The sequence below is a fragment of the Rhinatrema bivittatum genome, chromosome 5 (genome assembly GCF_901001135.1).
Source record: "Rhinatrema bivittatum chromosome 5, aRhiBiv1.1, whole genome shotgun sequence".
NCBI lineage: Eukaryota > Metazoa > Chordata > Amphibia > Gymnophiona > Rhinatrematidae > Rhinatrema > Rhinatrema bivittatum.
Window position 1 is genome coordinate 121,845,213 of NC_042619.1, and position 18,928 is coordinate 121,864,140.

Consider the following 18,928-nt stretch of genomic DNA (forward strand, 5'->3'; position numbering starts at 1 on the left):
GAGAAACAGTCATATAAAAACTCTGGGAAAGAGCAATAACATAACTATATGAGAAAACTGGCTATGTGGTAACATAGTGGAGGTAAAACAAATTGTGAGATTGCAAAAGGCAAGGTTACAGGCATGATCAAGAGAGGGGATGAGGAAGGAGCCAGTTCGGTGTTGTAAAGGCAATGGAATATGCTAGAGTAGGGGGGGCATGTAGGGGATAACTAGATGTAAAGGTTTGGGTTGAATGGAAGAACTCTGTATTGGTAATAGAACTTGTCTATTTGGAAGCAAAGGTAATGCCAGCAGGAATGGTAAATCTGTATATGCGCATAGGCATCCTTGAGATCTAGGGAGCACATCCAGTCTCCCTATTGAATACAGGGGAGGATGGTCATTTTGTTGTCATTTTGAATCTCTCCCTTTTGAGCGGGCAACGCTCTAGTATGGGGTGCAAGTCTCCTGTGCACTTGGGAATGAGGAAGTATTGGGAATAAAATCCCATATTGAGGCAAGATGATGGTATGCTTTGAATCACCTTCTGCATTAGCAATTTGTTTGCTAACTGCAGTAAGAGGGGAATCTGGCCAAGGTGTTTTGTTTGCAGGAGTAAACGGGGTAAGCGAGGGGGGGTGACCATGATTGCATTGGGCATCTCTGGCTGCAATATGGTCTCCCTCAAAAATCTTGCTGACTTTTGGGGATAGTTTGCTGAGGAGGCTTTTGTTGCCTACGATCCCGTGGGTGTGCTCTCTGCATAGTTTGCGGAATTTGTGGATGAGGCTGCTGCTAAGTGGTGGGTCTATATTGTGTGTACTACCTATAGGATTTCATGGATAGTATAGTTTTTTTTTGTACTACGAGAATTGACGTTTAACAGTAGTGGAATGGTCCATTGTTAAAGAGAGGGATTGCACTGCTATATTTTGCTTCTTAAATTGCGCTACTGTTTCACGGAGCTTATCTCCAAAGAAGTTGTCACCTAGACAAGGGAGATCTAGTTTGTTGTGGACGTCTTCGTAATTAAGCTCGCATGCAGTCAAGATGTTCTACGAGCTGCTATAGCGGATGCGGAGGATCTGGACATAGTCTCGAATGCTTCGTAGACAGAGCGGAGGAGATGACTGATTCCTTCCTCAAGGTCAATTAAAGTATGAGGAGTGATCTACTCGCCTGTGTCAGAGCACACAAAAGGCCTTAAGAGTTGTAGACATTCATATATATATTGGACCATATAGAATTGGTGCTGTTAGATATTAGAGGCAAACATTGAGCTTTGAAAGATCTACTTAACAAAGTTGTGTAGCATCTTGTTATCTTTCCCCCAGGGGGGAGATGGCATGGAGTTTCGACTTTCTTGCCTCAGAGCCGACTCAACCACTACTGATGTGTGTGGGAGGTGAATTAGGCCATACCACATATTTTAAGGCAGTATTTCAGGTCCAGCTTCCTAGCTACTGGTAAGTTGAAGTGAGGAGATTCCCAGAATTTGACTAGAGTTGATTCCAGTACTAAATGAGAAGGTAAAGCCACTGACTCAGAAGTGACATCTAGTGTCTTTAAGAATTTGTACATTAGGCATGGTTCCCATTTTCTCCACAAATTGAGATCCTCAGCTGGAGAGGTATGTCCTGGAGGGTCCTCTGGTTCATCAGAAGGGATGCCAGTAGAAGAAGTCTGAGGCAAGGAAGGTGATTGGTATGGAGGATGGGAATCTGGTCTCTCCACCTCCTCCTCCTGATCAGGGGAAGCCTCATGTGATCCCAGACTTCTCAGGCTTTGTCTTGGGGTGTAATGACTGGTTTGTGGAGAAACTGATTTCTGGTGTAACTTGCAACTCTCTGAGCTTGGGATGTGAAATCTTGGAGGACTGACTTCTGGATGATGAGAAGAAAAGAAGTCAGATAGAATGGCCTCGATTTGCTCCATGACTTCCGTGGAGCTACGTCCTGGGGATCTTAGAAGTGGACGTTGGCCAGGTGGAGACACAGAATGGCGGCCCATGTGTGGCTGCACAGCTGCTTTGTAAATATCTGAGACATGAGATTGAAGAGGACTGAAAGTTAGTGGCTTCTTTACTATCCTCTTAGGTCTGGGATACAGTAGTTCTTGAAGTTGAGTTTCTTCATGTCTTCTTCTGGACTCATGTGATAAGCCCAAATAAACCTGTTGACTGTGATGAGAAGATCCCAAGGAGAAAATAGAAGGGGATCTGACCCATGGGGACAAAGGCCTAGGTGTTAAGGTCTGTAGAATGGGCTCCACGTCCACTACTACCTCTAAAGTCTTGGGACATCTAATCTCTAGAGGAGCTATGAATAACCCTGGTCATTAGCTTGTTGGGGTTCAAACTGAGGGACTGCACATAGTGATAGATTTTGATAGTCAAGACCCTCTCCTGGGGGTTTCAAGAATCTTAACTGCATTGCTGAAAGCAGATTAGCTTTGTGCGGGTTAAGTTTGCGTGGTGCTGGTGGCTGTTTTGCATCGTTTGTATTTCGACCGATGCAGATGAGTGGATGATCAATGCGGCCTTCTCTCTGGACGATGCGTAGTTTCCCGAGACGATGCAGTGATGTGTAGGACAGCACAGGCATCGCACACGACGCCCCTGTGTCATGGGACAATGCAGATGCATCATGCGACAATGTATCGGTGGTACGAGTCGCCAGCCCCATTTTAGTGTACTCCATGGGCAAGTGCGTTGATTTCCCATGCATCGAAGTGGATGGCTTTACCAGCATTGGATGTGTCGCTGAAACACTAGCTTTTTAAAGTTTGGGCCTGGTTTCAAGTGATTTGTGATGATGTCTCTTTTTTTTGCTAAGCCATTGGGTCCTCAGAGGTTGCCCTCTTTCAGTTCTCTCTCGGAGCTCCAGGGTTCAAACTCAGAGAGGATTGAGTTGAGTGCCGTGGAGAGGGTGCATAGCTGCTTGAGTGTGATGAGGTCAACTCCGCACAAAGTCTGGCGATTTTTTCAGCCCTTTGTCTCCGGGCCCGAGGTGACATGCGTCCACAGTCCCTACAGAAAGCCTGGTCATGCTCCGGACCAAGGCAGAGATAACAGTAGTTATGTCCATCCGTGGAGGGCATGATATGCCCACAGGAACAATATTTGAAGCCTGGGGCCTTCTTAGTTGTCAACATTGAAGAAATGAAAAACACTGCGACTGAGGAGAAAGATTCACATCCACATATAACAAGGAAAAAAAACGCAACTGTAGTAAAGCGTTGATGACTGAGGTATGCGCGCAGGAATTCCCGTGCATGAGCACAACAGAAAGCTCTACTATTGGAGAAGGTTCCGGATCCGCGCTGCCAGAGACGTCGCACCCAATCAGCATGGCTCATTCACTCGCTTATCGATGGGAAAAAATACATAACTAGTCAAAATTTACAAAGCAAGGAAATTCTTTTTACATATCCTATACTTGTATCTGCAACAGAGAAAATTAAAAAAAATAAAAACAAAAACCAAGAAAACTTACATATAGACAAAGAAATATACATATTATAAAGCTATATACAATAGAAGCAAGCTTGCAGGTGTAGGAGTTACAAGGGTAAATTAAACTTTCTTTTGTAGATAGTTACCTTGTATTTCTGCATCCATTAGAGAACTATCTTTTCCTTTGAACTTGTTCTTTGCTGTTCCTGTGGTTATACTAATTGCATTCTGTCCTTTCACAAGCCCGTTATGTTCATTTGTTGGAGAATGACATTTTTGAGGAGATGATGGGGGGCTGCTCAGTTTATCTTTCTGAATACCATGTCTATCTTTTAGTTTTTTTTGTAAACGTTCATATGTTTTGCTAGACCTTTCATCCCTAAAGCTGGATCTTCCATGTGGGGAAAGAGCATCTAAAACAAAAATTAAGAATATTTATCACATTAACACTGTAATGCAGAAAGGATTGAAAGCACTGCTTAATATAGTAGAATAATGCTTTTACAGTAAAGCCACACTGTGCAATAGAACTTACCTAGTTCTGAGTACTTCACAATTCCAAAGTAATCTGTTTTAATGAGGACAATTTAAAACCCACAGGAAGCTTATGAATTCATGAGTACATCTAATTTTCAAAACGGAAAACTAAGGGCTGGCAGGAACTGCTAGTACTTACAGCAGGTGCAAAGTACACATGGAAAAGTGTACACAAGAATTTCAAAATGAAATTCCTGCATGTATTTTGCATTCCCATTTCTTTCTCCACAGCAAAAAGTACAGCGCACATTCTTTTATCCATTGAGAGGAAAGTACCTTTCAGCCTGGAGAATTCACCCTGGTAATTCCTGAAGGGCCAACGTAATAAAATCCATGCTCAAGTTCTGAACAGGGATTGTCCTTTCACTGACAACTGTCAGTGAAGGGACCAAGCAATGGCACAACTCAAAGCTGTGCCAGCAGCACGAGGGAAGAAGTAAAGTCTTCTCCTTCTGAACAGGAAAGGTGAAGATTGGGAAATGTAGGTGCTATGGGCCACTTTTATTTATTTATTTATTTTTAACTTGGGTGGATGGAAGGGGAGGGAGGAGGTTCCCCTGAGTCCACACAGCCAGTGGTTGTATAGGATATGGACAGGGCATACCCAAACACAGCCACTTTCTGCAGCTGGGCCCAGGATTGTCCTAAGGTTGATTTTTTCTCAAAATGTAGTGTCTAAAATTTGTTAAGTTTCTAAACATTTAGTCCACTGTTGGCAAAATACATAAAATCTGTTGGCTCGTACAAAATACCCTCTCAATTAAGATAGAGACCATTTCCGAACATATATTTATTGGCATTTTAGGGGGATGCCAGTATCACCTTTCTACTGTGGGAAGTTTAACTCCTGCTCTGTTCCAGAAGTTAAATTTCCCACAGTAACAAAAAGAATGCTAGGCAGTCTCCCCATACGTGCCTCCCTGCACTGCTCAGTAATGGCTAACGAGTTCATTACCCTGCAGACATGTTAATCCTAACACAGGTTTTACCCTGGGTTTTAGAGCAGATTCTTTCAGCACTAATGGAGAAATTATTTACCTGAATTTTGTTTTCCTTAGTATAGACAGATGGACTCAAGACCAGTGGGTTATGCTCCCCTGCCAGCAGATGGAGACGGTATAAGCTGACATCACAGTATATATAACCCTGCAGTGACCCCAGCCTGCCAGTATTCTCTTCAAAAGCAACTGTGGACAGACTAGTAAAAATCTTGATTAAACACAGGCAACCATATCTGTATTCAACCAATAAGAAAACACTGAATTCACACAATAATCTAGGTACCCCAATCTAGAGACTGGATGAACACTTACAAGTAATCCCTTGGGTTCCAGAGCCCCACGGGAGGTCTGCTGACACACTCATGCAGCAGCTGAGGGTGGGAAGCTGAATCCATCTGTCTACACTAAGGAAAATGAAATTATCAGGTAAATAATTTCTCCATTTCCTAGCGTGTAGACAAATGGACTCAGGACCAGTGGGATGTACCATAGCTACTCCCTATCAGGTTGGGAAGCTGCCTGCGGTCCACTCAACACTGCACTTGCAAAGGCTGCATCCTCCCGGGCCTGCACATCCAGACGATAAAATCTGGAAAAAGTGTGTAAGGAGGGACCACATTGCAGCTCGACAGATATCGACGGGAGACAGCAATCGAACCTCCACCCATGACACTGCCTAAGCCCTAGTGGAATGAGCCCTAACCTGAGTAGGCAATAGCTTCTCCGCATTCATATACACGGCTGTGACCACCTACTTAATCCAGTAAGCTATTGTAGCCTGCAAAGCTGGAGCGCTCTGCTTACTTCTGCTATGAAGGACAAACAGGTGATCAGTCTTCCGGAAAGTTTCAGAAACCTCCAGATACCACACAACGAGTTTCTTGACATCCAACAGCGCAAGAGGCGATACTCCTTCGCATCTCTGACCTTATCCAGGGATAGCAAGGAGATGGACTGATTCAAATGAAAGTCCGACACCACTTTGGGCAAAAAAGGTGGAACAGTATGCAGCTATAACAGCCCTAGGATCACCCGAAGGAACAGCTCCCGGCAAGACAAGGCCTGCAGCTCAGAGATTCGACGTTCAGAACAGTCCCCAGAAACACTCTTCAAGGTTAACAACCGCAATGAAAGTCTATGCAGCGGTCTGAATAAAGGGCCCATCAAAAAAATCCAGCACCAAGTTAAGCTTCCACAAGGGAACGAGTAACCGCAAGGGAGGCCGAAGATGCTTCACTCCCCTTAAGAAACAAACTACATCAGTATCGGATGACAAGGAATCACCAGGGCCCCTGAAACAGGCAAGAGCCGCAACCAGCACCTTTAAGGAATTAAGGGCCAAACCTTTATTCAACTCATCCTGCAAAAAATCCAGAATGAGCGGGATCTTAACTGAACAAGGAAAAATACCATGTTCCTCACGTGGGGCCTCAAAAAATCTCCAAATCCAAATATAGGCTAAGGAAGTGGAGAACTTTTGAGCACAGAATAAGGTGGTAATCACCACAGAGGAATATCCACCCTTCAAACAGGTGAGCTCTCTCAAGGGCCAAACCATAAGGCAGAACACAGTTGGATCCTCATGAAGAACCGGATCCTGCTGTAACAGATCCATGTGCGGCAGAAGACTAAGGGGAGTCTCCACCAGGAGCCTCTATAGATTCACATACCACGGATGCCTGAGCCAGTCCAGCACCATCAGGCGTACAAGCTTCCTGTAACCTTCGATTTCACTGGTAAAAAAGGCTTTTTGGTGTTCCAAATAGATTTTTTGATGCTGGTCACAGATATTACTTCGAAATTTGTACATCACATAAGGTTTTTGAGAAACAGCCAATTTTGTCTTACAATAATTGTGAAATTTTAAAACAATCTCGCGAACATATTTTCTTGCTGGACAGTATTTATGATTTTTAAAATTCATGTCGTATTTTTGACGGCCATAAGCAACATAACATGTAACAGAGACTATCCTTTTTTTAAAATACACCAAGAAACTCTGCCTGATTGTGCCAGAACTTGCTCGGGCAAGCCCCAGCTTGGCTGAAAATTCCAACTTGTTTCCATGATGACGTAGCCTTATATAACAAGCAGCAATGAGTAATCTCCTATACAACATCTGTGTGAATGAGCGAATTGTATCACTAAAACTGTTGAGTTTAAAGCTTATGGATTTAATTTAATATACTTTATGAAATATCGCGCCAATGTCGTAATAGCCATAACACGTTTTGTTACATCTGTGGTAAGTATACTCTGAAAGCACAGAAAAGGAGTATGACTGCACTCATTAAGAAGGCATACAAGTTATACTTTGGGTGCAAAATTGGTGACCAGGACAGAGCATGGGCTCCTCATATATGTTGCGCAACTTGTGCCAGTAGTCTGCGAGATTGGCTGAAAGGTGTGCGACCATCCATGCTGTTTGCCATCCCAATGATATGGAGGGAACAGAAAAATCATATAACTGACTGTTACTTCTGCATGACAAATGTGTCAGGATGCTCAAAGAACGAAGTTTATCGAGTACCCTAACCTTGCATCAGCAATGAGACCATGCCGCATGACAACAGTCTTCCTGTTCCAAAACCGCCAGAGGTGTGGACACTTGATGACTAGGAAGAGGAGGTAGGCGATGGTGGTGAGCCGTCGCAGATGGAAGCTGCAGCTGATCCTGACTTTGTGCCAGCAACATCCAGCAATCCTCATTTAATATCTCAGTCAGAGCTGAACGATCTTGTCAGAGATTTGGCTTTATCAAAGAGTCAGGCGGAGCTGCTTGGGTCAAGGCTGCAAGGATGGAATTTTTGACATCTGATACGAAAATTTCAGTATTTCGCAGCAGTCAGGAAGATTTGACAAAATATTTCAATGAAGTAGATAGTCTGACTTTTTGCTGTGATTGTTTTGTGCTCTCGGATGTGACCACGACCCAAAAGAATGACACTGTTTATTGATTCAATCAATCTTAAGTTTGAAGGCTCTTTTGCTGCACAACGGGAATATCTACTCATCAATACCTGTCGGACATGCCGTTCATATGAAAGAAACATATGAGAACATGCAGCTACTGCTGAGCCACATTGAGAACTCAAAGTACAACTGGAATTTGTGTGGTGATCTCAAGGTAGTTGTAAGTCTGCTGGGTCTGCAGCTTGGTTACACCAAGTATTGTTGCTTCCTTTGTGAGTGGGACAGTCGAGCAAAAGATTCGTATTACATCAGAAAAGTCTGGCCTCTCCGCAAGACGTTGGGTTCCAGGGCAGAAGAATGTTGCGCATGACCCATTGGTGGATCCAAGTAAGACATTTCTTCCACCTCTGCACATCAAATTTGGGCTGATGAAGAACTTCATTAAGGCAATGAACAAGCAAAGTAAAGCCTTTGATTATTTGCGGCGAATGTTTCCATGCATAAGTGACGCCAAGATAAAAGAAGGTATTTTTGTTGGCCCACAAATCCGAGTTGTGATGAAGGATAGCCACTTTGATGGTCTTCTGCAAGGTACAGAATGTGTTGCGTGGACAGCCTTCAAGAATGTCGTTTGTAATTTTCTAGGCAGCAGACTATGTCGAACAGGTTGAAAATATGCTTCAGGCATGCAAATTGATGAAGTGCAACATGTCATTGAAGATACAGTTTCTTCATTCCCACTTAGGGCTCCAGCTGGTCTTCCCTGTGCTATTTCCAGACTTTGACGTCATCTAAGAGGGATGCACGAAGGGCTTTAAAATCTGCCCTGTAGAGGCTCGCAGCTGCCGTTGGCGTGTCGCCAAAGGGGTGCACAGCTTTGTTTTTACTTTGCATCAACTCCGTTTTAAATTGGTTCTAAATTTGGAATCAATTTGGATTTTCTTTTACTTGGAATTGGAATTTTACTTGGAACTGGATTTATAAATTTGCTTTCCTCTCCTGAATCCTCTCAGCTTCCAAGCTAAGTTCCTAAGAAGAGCCAGTAAGCAACTAGTGGGCGCCACAGCGTTTCTCTATTTCTGATTGTGAATTTCTTGATTTTATTAATGCCGCAAATGGCCCTGAAGAGACAGGCAAAGGAGAGGACTAACCTCGCAGTCTCTACATAAGCCCTCCTCTCGGGAACTATGGTTGCTCAAATGCAGAGGGTTCGTTCGCAGGTTCAGTCAACAGAGGGGGAGGCAGGTAGGGAATCTCCCTGTTCCCTACAGACTTTTCAAAATCTTTTTCCATGATATTAAGGGTTCCTCCAGCAAACCTGGTGGCCTCCAGAGATCGTGGAGATCTGACGGCAGAGACGCAGACCATAGCTGTAGGTATCTTTGTAAATCGGGCAGGGACGGACTCCATGGTAGAAGCTGGAGAAGTAGCCGGAGAAGGCCCCATTGAGGGTATAGCTGGCTCACCACTTGAAGGAGGGTTACAGGAACAAGTGCATAAGCTATTAATGTCAAGTCCTTTATTAAAAATCCAAGCCCCAGTTTTAGTAAAACCTTCTATAATCACATTAAATTCAATTTGGGATGCAATAGCTAGCTTAGGGAATGTGATGTTTACACAATTAAATCCATTAGTGGATAAAATTAATAACATGGAAGAAAGGATGTGTAAGTTCAAGATGATACAAGATGAAAGGGTAGAATTTAAACAAGAAATAAAAAAATGGAAGCCCATTCAGAAGGCTATTGTAAAAGAAAATCAACAGTTGCAAATAAAAATTGAAAATCTGGAAAATGTCATTAGAAGTAGAAATCTACACTTAATAAATTTCCCTAAGCTGCTTCATATGTTGCCTAAGGACATATTTAAGAAATATTTGATTGAGGGTATTAAAATACTAGAGGAGGTGATACCACTTCTGGTTAAAAAGTTTATTTACCTCAATTTAAAAAACAAGAACAGCACCTTTGCAAATTGGAGGACAATAAATGGATCAACTTACCCCAGTATTGGATATATCCCAAATCCTACAACAATCAGATACTGATTTAGTGCAAGCTGCTACTATGATTGTTTCCTTTGCATTCGAATCAGATCAGGACTGGGTCTTAAGATTGTTTTTTAAAGTGCAAAATGAAAATTTCTTAAACCTTAAAGTAAGAATATATACCAATGTCACTAGACAGACTCAGAAAAGGAGGCAACAATTTTTATTGTTGAGATCTAAAGTTCTACAGTTGGGGGCATCTTTCACCTTCAGATTTCCATGCCAATTGTATTATTAAGTATAAAGAAAATAAATATGTTTTTCAGTTGCCTCCACAACTGTCGCTCTGTGTGTCAAAGGAATGGAATAATTATAACTGTACTTGAAATTATAGCTTTGCTACCGTCTAGGGTGGTGAGTTCCCTTAAAAAGATAATTCTGATTTGCAGTTGCTTTTTCCTTAAAAATGATTCTGTAATATTGTAATATTGTTAAAAATTTGTTAAAAGCTTTTCTATTTGATCCTTAGTTAGTGGACTAGGGAAAAATGAAGACAAAATAATGCTAAATGTGTAACTTTAAAAAAGAATGTTTTTCATTATTTTTGATTTCTAAATATTTTTGTCTTCTATTCTTTTGCTGTACAAGAAGGTTTTCTTGGAAATTTCTATTGAAAAAATGCATAAATACAGAATTAAAAAAAAATCAACTTGTTTCAGCGAAGGTTGTGGAGGAAACAAAATGTTCCCAGAAATGTGTTTACCAGTGTTTTGTGAATTATTCTGCCCAGTAATGGCCACAGAGGAAAGGCATAAAGCAATCTTTCTTCTGGCCAGACCTGCACGAGAGCATCTATGCCCAGGGAGCATGGATCTCTCCTCCAACTGTAGAATCGAGGACCCTTCACATTGCAAGAAGTTGCCAGCAGGTCTAGGAACAGAAGGCCCCAGCGATCCACAATCACCTGAAACGCCTCGGCTGACAACACCCATTCTCCTGGGTCCAGACTCTACCTGCTGAAAAAGTCCACTCTTACATTGTCTTTTCCTGCAATATGAGAAGCCGAGATCATCTGTAGATGTCCTTCCACCCAGTCCAAAAGTTAGTCGATTTCCTGCAACACTTGCAGCCTCTTGGCTCCTCCATGGCAACTGATGTAGGCCACCATCATCGTGTTGTCAGACTCTGCATCCTGTGGCTGAACTGCAAGCAGGCCAACCGGATCGCCCAGGCTTCCAGGCAATTATGGTTCAATGGGACTCTTCAGCAGTCCAGCGCTCTTGGGCTGTCAGCTCCTGACAATGAGCCCCCCACCCTGGAGACTCACATCTGTCATGAGCACTAACTAGGTCAGGGAGGTCAAGGAAACTCCCTCTCTCAGATGAGCCTCCTGCAACCACCATTGGAGGTTAGAGCTGATTTCCAGTGGCAAATAGAGCCAAACTGAATAGCCCTGAGATTGAGGGTTCCAACGCGACGGTAGCGAGTTCTACAGAGGACGCATATATGCCTTCACCCACGGCACCACTTCCAGGGTTGCCACCAACAAGCCAAGCACCTGTAGCTAGGACCACACCATTGTACATATAGTGTTCACCAACTGACACACCTGAGACATCAATTTCTCAATCAAAACTTCCAGCAGGAAAACTCTGTCCTAACCCATGTCGAACTGAATCCCCAGATACTCCAACAACTGGGATGGCTGAAGACTGCTCTTGGCCAGGTTCACCACCCAACCAAGCTCCTGAAACAGGGAGATCACCTTGTGAGTCATGAAGCAGCTCTCTTCCTGAGATGTGGCTTGAATCAGCCAGTTGCCCTAGCATGGCTGCACCAGGATTCCTTCTCTTCTCAAGGCTGCCGCTACTACCACCATAACCTTGGAAAATGTTCTGGGGGGTGGTGGCTAGACCAAAGGGCTTAGCTCGAAACTGATAATGGCACCCCAACACTGCAAAACGTAGAAAACGGTGTTCCAAAAGGATGGAAAAATGAAGGTAGGCCTCGGACAGAACCAGGGAGGTCAAAAGTTCCCCTGACTGTACTGCCATTATCACAGAGCCTAATGTTTCCATGTGAAAATGAGTCACCTTCAAATGACGGTTGATCCTTTTGAGATCTATGATGGGACGAAAGGAACCCTGTTACACTCTGGTGTTTTAGTGTGCCCTTGGGCATCGGCCAGAGCCCAGACCTTCAGGGCCGAGCCGAGGGTTGAATGCGTGTCTCAGCGAGGCTGACTGTCTGACCCTCTGCCAGGCCTGCAAGCTCCCAAGGCCAACACAGGATGATGTTGGAAGTTGAATGGTCCTCCGACCATTCCGAGCCCTTTTGGACCTGCCGCTTGAATTGGCAAGGAGCAGCAGGCCGGCCTGAGGATGAGGGCAGACTGACCTTGACACGTAGACAGGACTATGGTCGATGTGACATTGGGTTGATGCGACGGCACCACAGACGAAGACACTTGGAACTTGACAACAGCTGGGAGGAAGGACATTTGCACTCTCTCTCAGGGCGCCCTACTCAGGCCACCCGCGGGACTGAGTCGCAGACCACCCTGTCCCACTGCGTGCCCTACACAGCCCTTGGAGGCTGGTCACGGACCACGAGGAGAGCGGGACAAGCGCAGGGAAGATCCAGGCAAGGAGGAACTCCAATGATGGAATCAATGTCACCCGAAGCTCCAGCTATGGTTGGCGGGAACAGAGGCTCCGGAGCAGAGGGACCAATCCCACCTGCAGACCGCTCCATTCTCGGGCACACACCATCTGAGAACCACAGCTCTACAGGAACAGAAGGCTCAGGAGCACCAGATGAAGACGCAGGGAAGAACATCCGGAAAGGCAGGCACATCAGGATGTGGAAGATCATGACGAGACATCAGAACATGGACCGGGACCTCAGGCAAGACACCAAGACACGAAGATGTGGTAGAAGGCAGACGAGACGAGGAGCTCCACGAAGAACAGAAGACCTTACAAGGCTCTGGCAGGCAGGAGCCTCCAGAGGGATGACACTCCGATGCAAGGCCACGAACAGACTGACGGAGCAGCCCTTTATAGGGCTAAAGCAGGAAGTCCACTCCCTAGGTGGGGCCAGCATACTTCTTGTGCCTGGCCCTTTAAATCTGGCAGAGAGGCGTGCGCCGGCGCCTAAGGAGCAGGAAGCAGGGCTGTGCAGGACCGTGGACAACGGCCTGCACAGCGTCTGTGCATACAAACGCAGGCAGGGCCTGAGGAGCAGGCCCTGATGTTGGCAGCGGCTCCAGCCGCTGTGGGGAGCCCCGGGGGCAGCTCCAGCCGCCGGATGGGACCGGGGCTTGTGGCCTAGCGCCGCGAAGATGGCAATGGCATCGGGGGTGGTCCCAGCCCCGCCTAGAGAGGCAGAAAGTCTGCGGCTCCGGCCGCGGTGAAGAGGACGATCCGGGGCGGCCTCTTGGCCGCGTGGTGGAAACAAGTCCATGGTTCCGGCCGCGCAGGAGGCCCAACGGCAGTGTCCAGCCGCATCGGGTAAAGAAAAGCCACATGGTGAGTGACCCGCGAGCAGTGGAGTTCATAACAAACCCTCCCTCTTGGGCACATAAAAATAAATGGAATATTGCCTCATACTTTCTTCAGACGTGGGTACTGGAACCATAGAGCTTAGCCTTAGGAGCCTTTGAAGCATAAACTCCACTGCCTGCTTCTTCTGCAGGGAGTGGCAAAAACAGACCATAAACAAGTCCCGAGAAATACAGTGAAATTCTAGTGAATATCCTTCCTGTATCACCTCCAGGAACCAATGGTCTGATGTGATCTCGGCCCACCTCTGATAGAGAGAGGCTTCCCCCTCTCTCTTGTTCCCAAAGGTGGGTCGGCAAACCTTCAGTGGGAAGCTCAGGAAGATCCACCACCCAAGCCCGCTTCTCTCTTGGGCTGTCTTGGACGAAAGGACTGAGACCTCCTGAAAGGCTTAGTCCTCTGAAAAGTCAACCCCCTGAAGGGACGAAACCTCTTGGAACACCAAAGATGACCCCTCATACCAAAGGGGCACTGCAACTGCTTCTTATCCTCCAGAAACTGAGGAACCAGAGAGTCGCCCCACTTACTGGCCAGTTTCTCCAACTCGATCCCAAACAAGAACGAGCCTTTAAAGATCATCTTTGCAAAACTTGCTTTGGACGCTGCGTCAGCTGACCAATTTCACAACCAGAATTGTCGCCTAGCCGCTATCACCGAAGCCACTCCTCTGGCAGAGGTACAGACCAAATCGCAGCCTGCATCTGCTAAAAAAGCGGCAGTAGGTTCCATAACCACTCTGGAATTCCCTCCAGAGTCATCAACATCCTGAGAGAGAAGCAGACAAGATCATGCCACTAGGTCGCAACAGAAAGTGATCTGTAAAGTCATCGCCACTGCGTCAAAGGCTTGCTTAAGGATAGCCTTAATCATCCCTTCTCCATGTAATAACTATAGCTTATATTATAGATATTGTAAATATATTTATCTAATGTAAATATCTTTATCCAAAGTTATCCTCTCCTTTTTTCTTCTCTTCTCCCAAGTTTTAATTCCCTTGTTATTTGTAACTGCTCACTTCCACAGGTTATACTGTTGTTCATTGTACACCCCTGTTATATGTAAACCGGCATGATGTGATTGTATCATGAATGCCGGTATATAAAAATCTTAAATAAATAAATAAATAAATAAATCATATCATGTACATCCTTCAAGGCCCCTCTTTCCTCCACAGGGATAGCAAATGTTGCTTACCTGATGTAACAGGTGTTCTCACAGGACAGCAGGATGTTAGTCCTCACAAATGGGTGACATCGAGGATGGAGCCCACCACGGAAAACTTCTGTCAAAGTTTAATAGAACTTTGACTGGCCCCTACTGGGCATGCCCAGCAAGGCACTGACCCTGCAGCCAGCAGGGGTCTCCCTTCAGCCTGATTTTCAAAGCTACAGGCAGTGCCTAAAAAAGTAAAAACTAAAACGAACCCAACACCGCGGGGTGGCGGGCGGGTTTCGTGAGGACTAACATCCTGCTGTCCTGTGAGAACACCTGTTACATCAGGTAAGCAACATTTGCTTTCTCACAGGACAAGCAGGATGGTTGTCCTCACAAATGGGTGAGTACCGAGCTGAGAATGTCCTGGCTTGCACCAAATGCACCCAACGACATGCAACAGGCACAACAACTGGGGTGGAATTTGGGAAAGGGCATCCGCACCCTACTGGGAAGGTGGAAGGGTGTTGGTACATCATGTTGGAAAAAGGTTACGCAAGACAGATTGGCCGAAGATGGAGTCCTGTCTTCCAGCTTTGTCCAAACAATAGTGGGCTGCAAAGGTATGGAGAGAACTCCAGGTTGCAGCCCTGCAGATGTCAGGAAGCGGCACCGATCGAAGGTGTGCTACTGAAGTCGCCATGGCCCTCACAGAGTGTGCTTTTACACGGTCTTGAAAAGGAATGCCAGCTTGCTGATAGCAAAAAGAAATGCAGTCCGCCAACCAGGAGGAAAGAGCCTGCTTACCCACAGGTTGTCCCAACTTGTTAGAATGGAAGGAGACAAACAATTGAGTGCTCTTCCTGTGAGCAACTGTACGGTCTAGATAAAACGCTAGAGCTCGTTTACAGTCTAGGGTATGCAGAGTCTGTTCCCCAGAGTTGGAATGGGGCCTGGGAAAAAAGATAGGTAGTATGATGGATTGATTGATATGAAACTCCGAAACTACCTTAGGTAAAAATTTAGGGTGAGTGCGGAGCACCGCCCTGTCTTGCAGGAGTTTAGTGTAAGGCGGATAGGTGACTAAGGCCTGTAACTCACTAACCCTGCGAGCTGAAGTGATAGCCAATAGGAATAATACTTTCCATGTGAGATACTTCAATTCACAGGAGTGCAGAGGTTCGAAAGGTGGTTTCATTAGACGACCAAGAACCAGATTAAGGTCCCAAGATGGGGCCGGAGGACGTAAGGGTGGCTTCAGATGGAGCAAGCCTTTAAGAAAGCGTGTCACCAGGGGTTGTACTGAAATAGGGACACCTGCTATACCTTTATGGAAGGCGGCTACCGCACTGACATGCATCCTAATGGAAGAGGTCTTTAGACCGGATTCTGATAGGTGCCATAAATAGTCCAAGAACTTAGAGATTGGACAGGAAAGGGGATCAAGGGACTGAGAAGTGCACCATGATGTGTACCTTTTCCATTTATATGAATAGGATCTTCTGGTGGAGGGCTTTCGTGAAGCTATCAGGACACGAGAAACCGAATCCGAAAGGTTAAAAGGCTGAAGGACTAACCTTTCAACATCCATGCCGTCAGGGACAAGGCTTGGAGGTTGGGATGGAGGAGGCATCCGTCGTTTTGAGTGAGCAGATGCGGATCCGTTCCCAGAGGGATGTGCCTGCGGATGGAGAGATCCTGGAGTATGGGAAACCACACTTGGCGTGGCCAGTGGGGAGCTATCAGGATCATGGTTCCCCTGTCCTGGCGTAGCTTCACGAGAGTCCTTGACAGAAGAGGAAGTGGAGGGAATGCATAAAGCAGACCTGTCGTCCACTGGAGGGAGAAGGCATCCCTCGGCTGAGAGTGTTGGCTCCGAATGAGAGAGCAATAATTGTCCACTTTGTGGTTCTGAGGGGACGCAAAGAGGTCTATGCGGGGAAAACCCCACTTGTGAAACAGAGAGGTCACTACCAGAGGATCGAGTGACCACTCGTGTGGCTTGAAGACACGGCTCAGCTGGTCTGCCAATACATTGTCTACTCCCGGCAAGTAAGTGGCCTTGAGGTACATGGAATGGGAGAGGGCTTCTGCCCAAATCTGCGCAGCTTCCTGACACAGAAGGAAGGAGCCTGTGCCTCCCTGCTTGTTTATGTACCACATGGCCACTTGGTTGTCTGTCTGGATTAAGATTATCTGATCTGATAGATGATCTTTGAAAGTTCTGAGCGCGTAGCGAATTGCTCGAAGTTCCAAGAAATTTATCTGGTGTTCGGCTTCCTCTGGCGACCACAACCCTTGGGTTTGTAATTCGTCCACATGGGCCCCCCAACCGATGTGGGAAGCATCGGTGGTTAGGATTACCTGTGGATCTGGGAGGAGAAAGGGTAAGCCCTGAAGGAGATTGACTTGAGTCGTCCACCAGGTTAAAGACAGGCGTAGCGCTTGTGTAACTGTGACGATGTAGGACAGAGGCTGGAAAGCTTGAAGCCATTGGTGTCGCAGAGTCCATTGCGTTACTCTCATGGCTAGTCGGGTCAAGGGAGTAACTTGAACCGAGGATGCCATGTGTCCTAGGAGGATGAGGAATTGGCGAGCTGTGGCAGTGTGTTGAGACTGGAGCTGGCGAGCTAGAGACATGAGAGTTTGGACTCGTTGAAGTGGAAGGTAGGCTTTTGCCTGTAAGGTGTCCAAGTCTGCTCCAATGAAGGATAAGGTCTGAGATGGGACCAAGCAAGATTTCTCGTAATTGACAAGAAACCCTAAGGAGAGGAGTGTGTGAATTGTCAACTTTAGGGAGGATTGCGCAATTTGAGGGGTGGAGGCCCTGATTAGCCAATCGTCCAGATAGGGGTAGACGTGGACACCTTCCTTCCTGAGAAATGCTGCTACTACTACGAGACATTTGGTAAAGACTCGTGGAGCAGATGCCAGCCCGAAAGGTAGTACCCGGTATTGATAATGGTCGTGGCCTATCAGAAAACGCAGATACTTGCGATGAGATTGTGTTATCGCAATGTGGGTATAAGCGTCCTTGAGGTCGAGAGAGCACAGCCAATCCCCCTTTTGCAACAGAGGGAGCAAGGCGCCCAGGGTTACCATCTTGAACTTCTCTTTTTGCAGATACTTGTTGAGGGCCCGAAGGTCCAGAATTGGACGTAACCCCCCTGATTTCTTTGGTATTAGGAAGTATCTGGAATAGAATCCTTTCCCTTGTTGACAAGGAGGGACGGGTTCTATAGCATTTGATTGTAGAAGAAGGGATACTTCTTGATGTATTTTAAATAAATAAATAATTAAATAATAATAAAAAGGCCTTTTAAATTCCCTTCCCCCCGGCGAGCCTGAGTTTATAATTCCATTCTATCTCTGTCCGCCCTCCTACCAGCTCATTCAACATATCAGCACCAACAAACAAAGCACAAACATCACTAAAGAACGGCTTTAACTGTCCAGCCCCATCTATCTACAAAAGAACTGGTAAACCAAACCACATACAGGTAGATAGTGGCACCAGAGACTCCAAGCCACTGATCTACATAACCCAAACAAACTTCACAAAGAAAGCTCGCAGAACCTCCAGATCTACCAGCAGACCCCTCAGAAGATTTGTAATATCTCATTATACGACCACCCAATACCACCAGGTCTTCCTTAAGCTTCCACTTAACATTCACCCATCTTTCTCCGGACTGCACTCACCCAACATACCCCATCATACATACAGCACTCTTCTAACATTATCCACCCAGCACTCTTCAAACCACATTCGTCCAGCTCTCTTCAGACAGCATTCGCCTAGCACTCCTGTTAACCGTAACAATTCCCACAGTCTTCCACTTCAGCCACTTACATCCCAACATGCACCCCCTCACAATTCCCATCATCCACAATCCCAAATGGAGAACACCAAAGCCCCCTTCCCTCCCCCATCACAATCGTCAACAGAGGCTCAGGCCCATCTTACTGACACCACTCACTCAATTCCTTGGACTAACTCTCTTCTCACTCACATTGATTAATGCGCAATCGATCGCTAAGAAAAGTCATATATTCAACGACTACCTATCCGATACAAAACCTGACATCTGTGCTATCACAGAAACTTGGCTAAAACCCACCGACACTGCACTAATAAATCAGTTACCCATACAGGATTATGATGTTCTCTCTATTCCCAGACCTAAAAAAAGAGGAGGTGGACTTCTCCTCGCAGCCAAAAAAACGCTGGGTCTGACTTTGCAGACTTCCAATAACATATCAAAGATTGAATTTGCCCTATTCAACTCAAAACATCTGACTATCGGCCTAATCTATGCTCCCCCCGGAATACTGGAAG

At 45.8% G+C, this 18,928-nt stretch overlaps 1 protein-coding gene across 1 annotated transcript in view; it reads right to left on the bottom strand.

The window, feature by feature from the left end:
• The window catches only part of FNDC3A (fibronectin type III domain containing 3A), a 1,040,529-nt gene that overhangs the window by 599,188 nt on the left and 422,413 nt on the right, over positions 1–18,928 (bottom strand). The window contains 1 exon segment of the mRNA XM_029602861.1: positions 3,583–3,849. Coding sequence (XP_029458721.1) covers positions 3,583–3,849 — 267 coding nt within the window.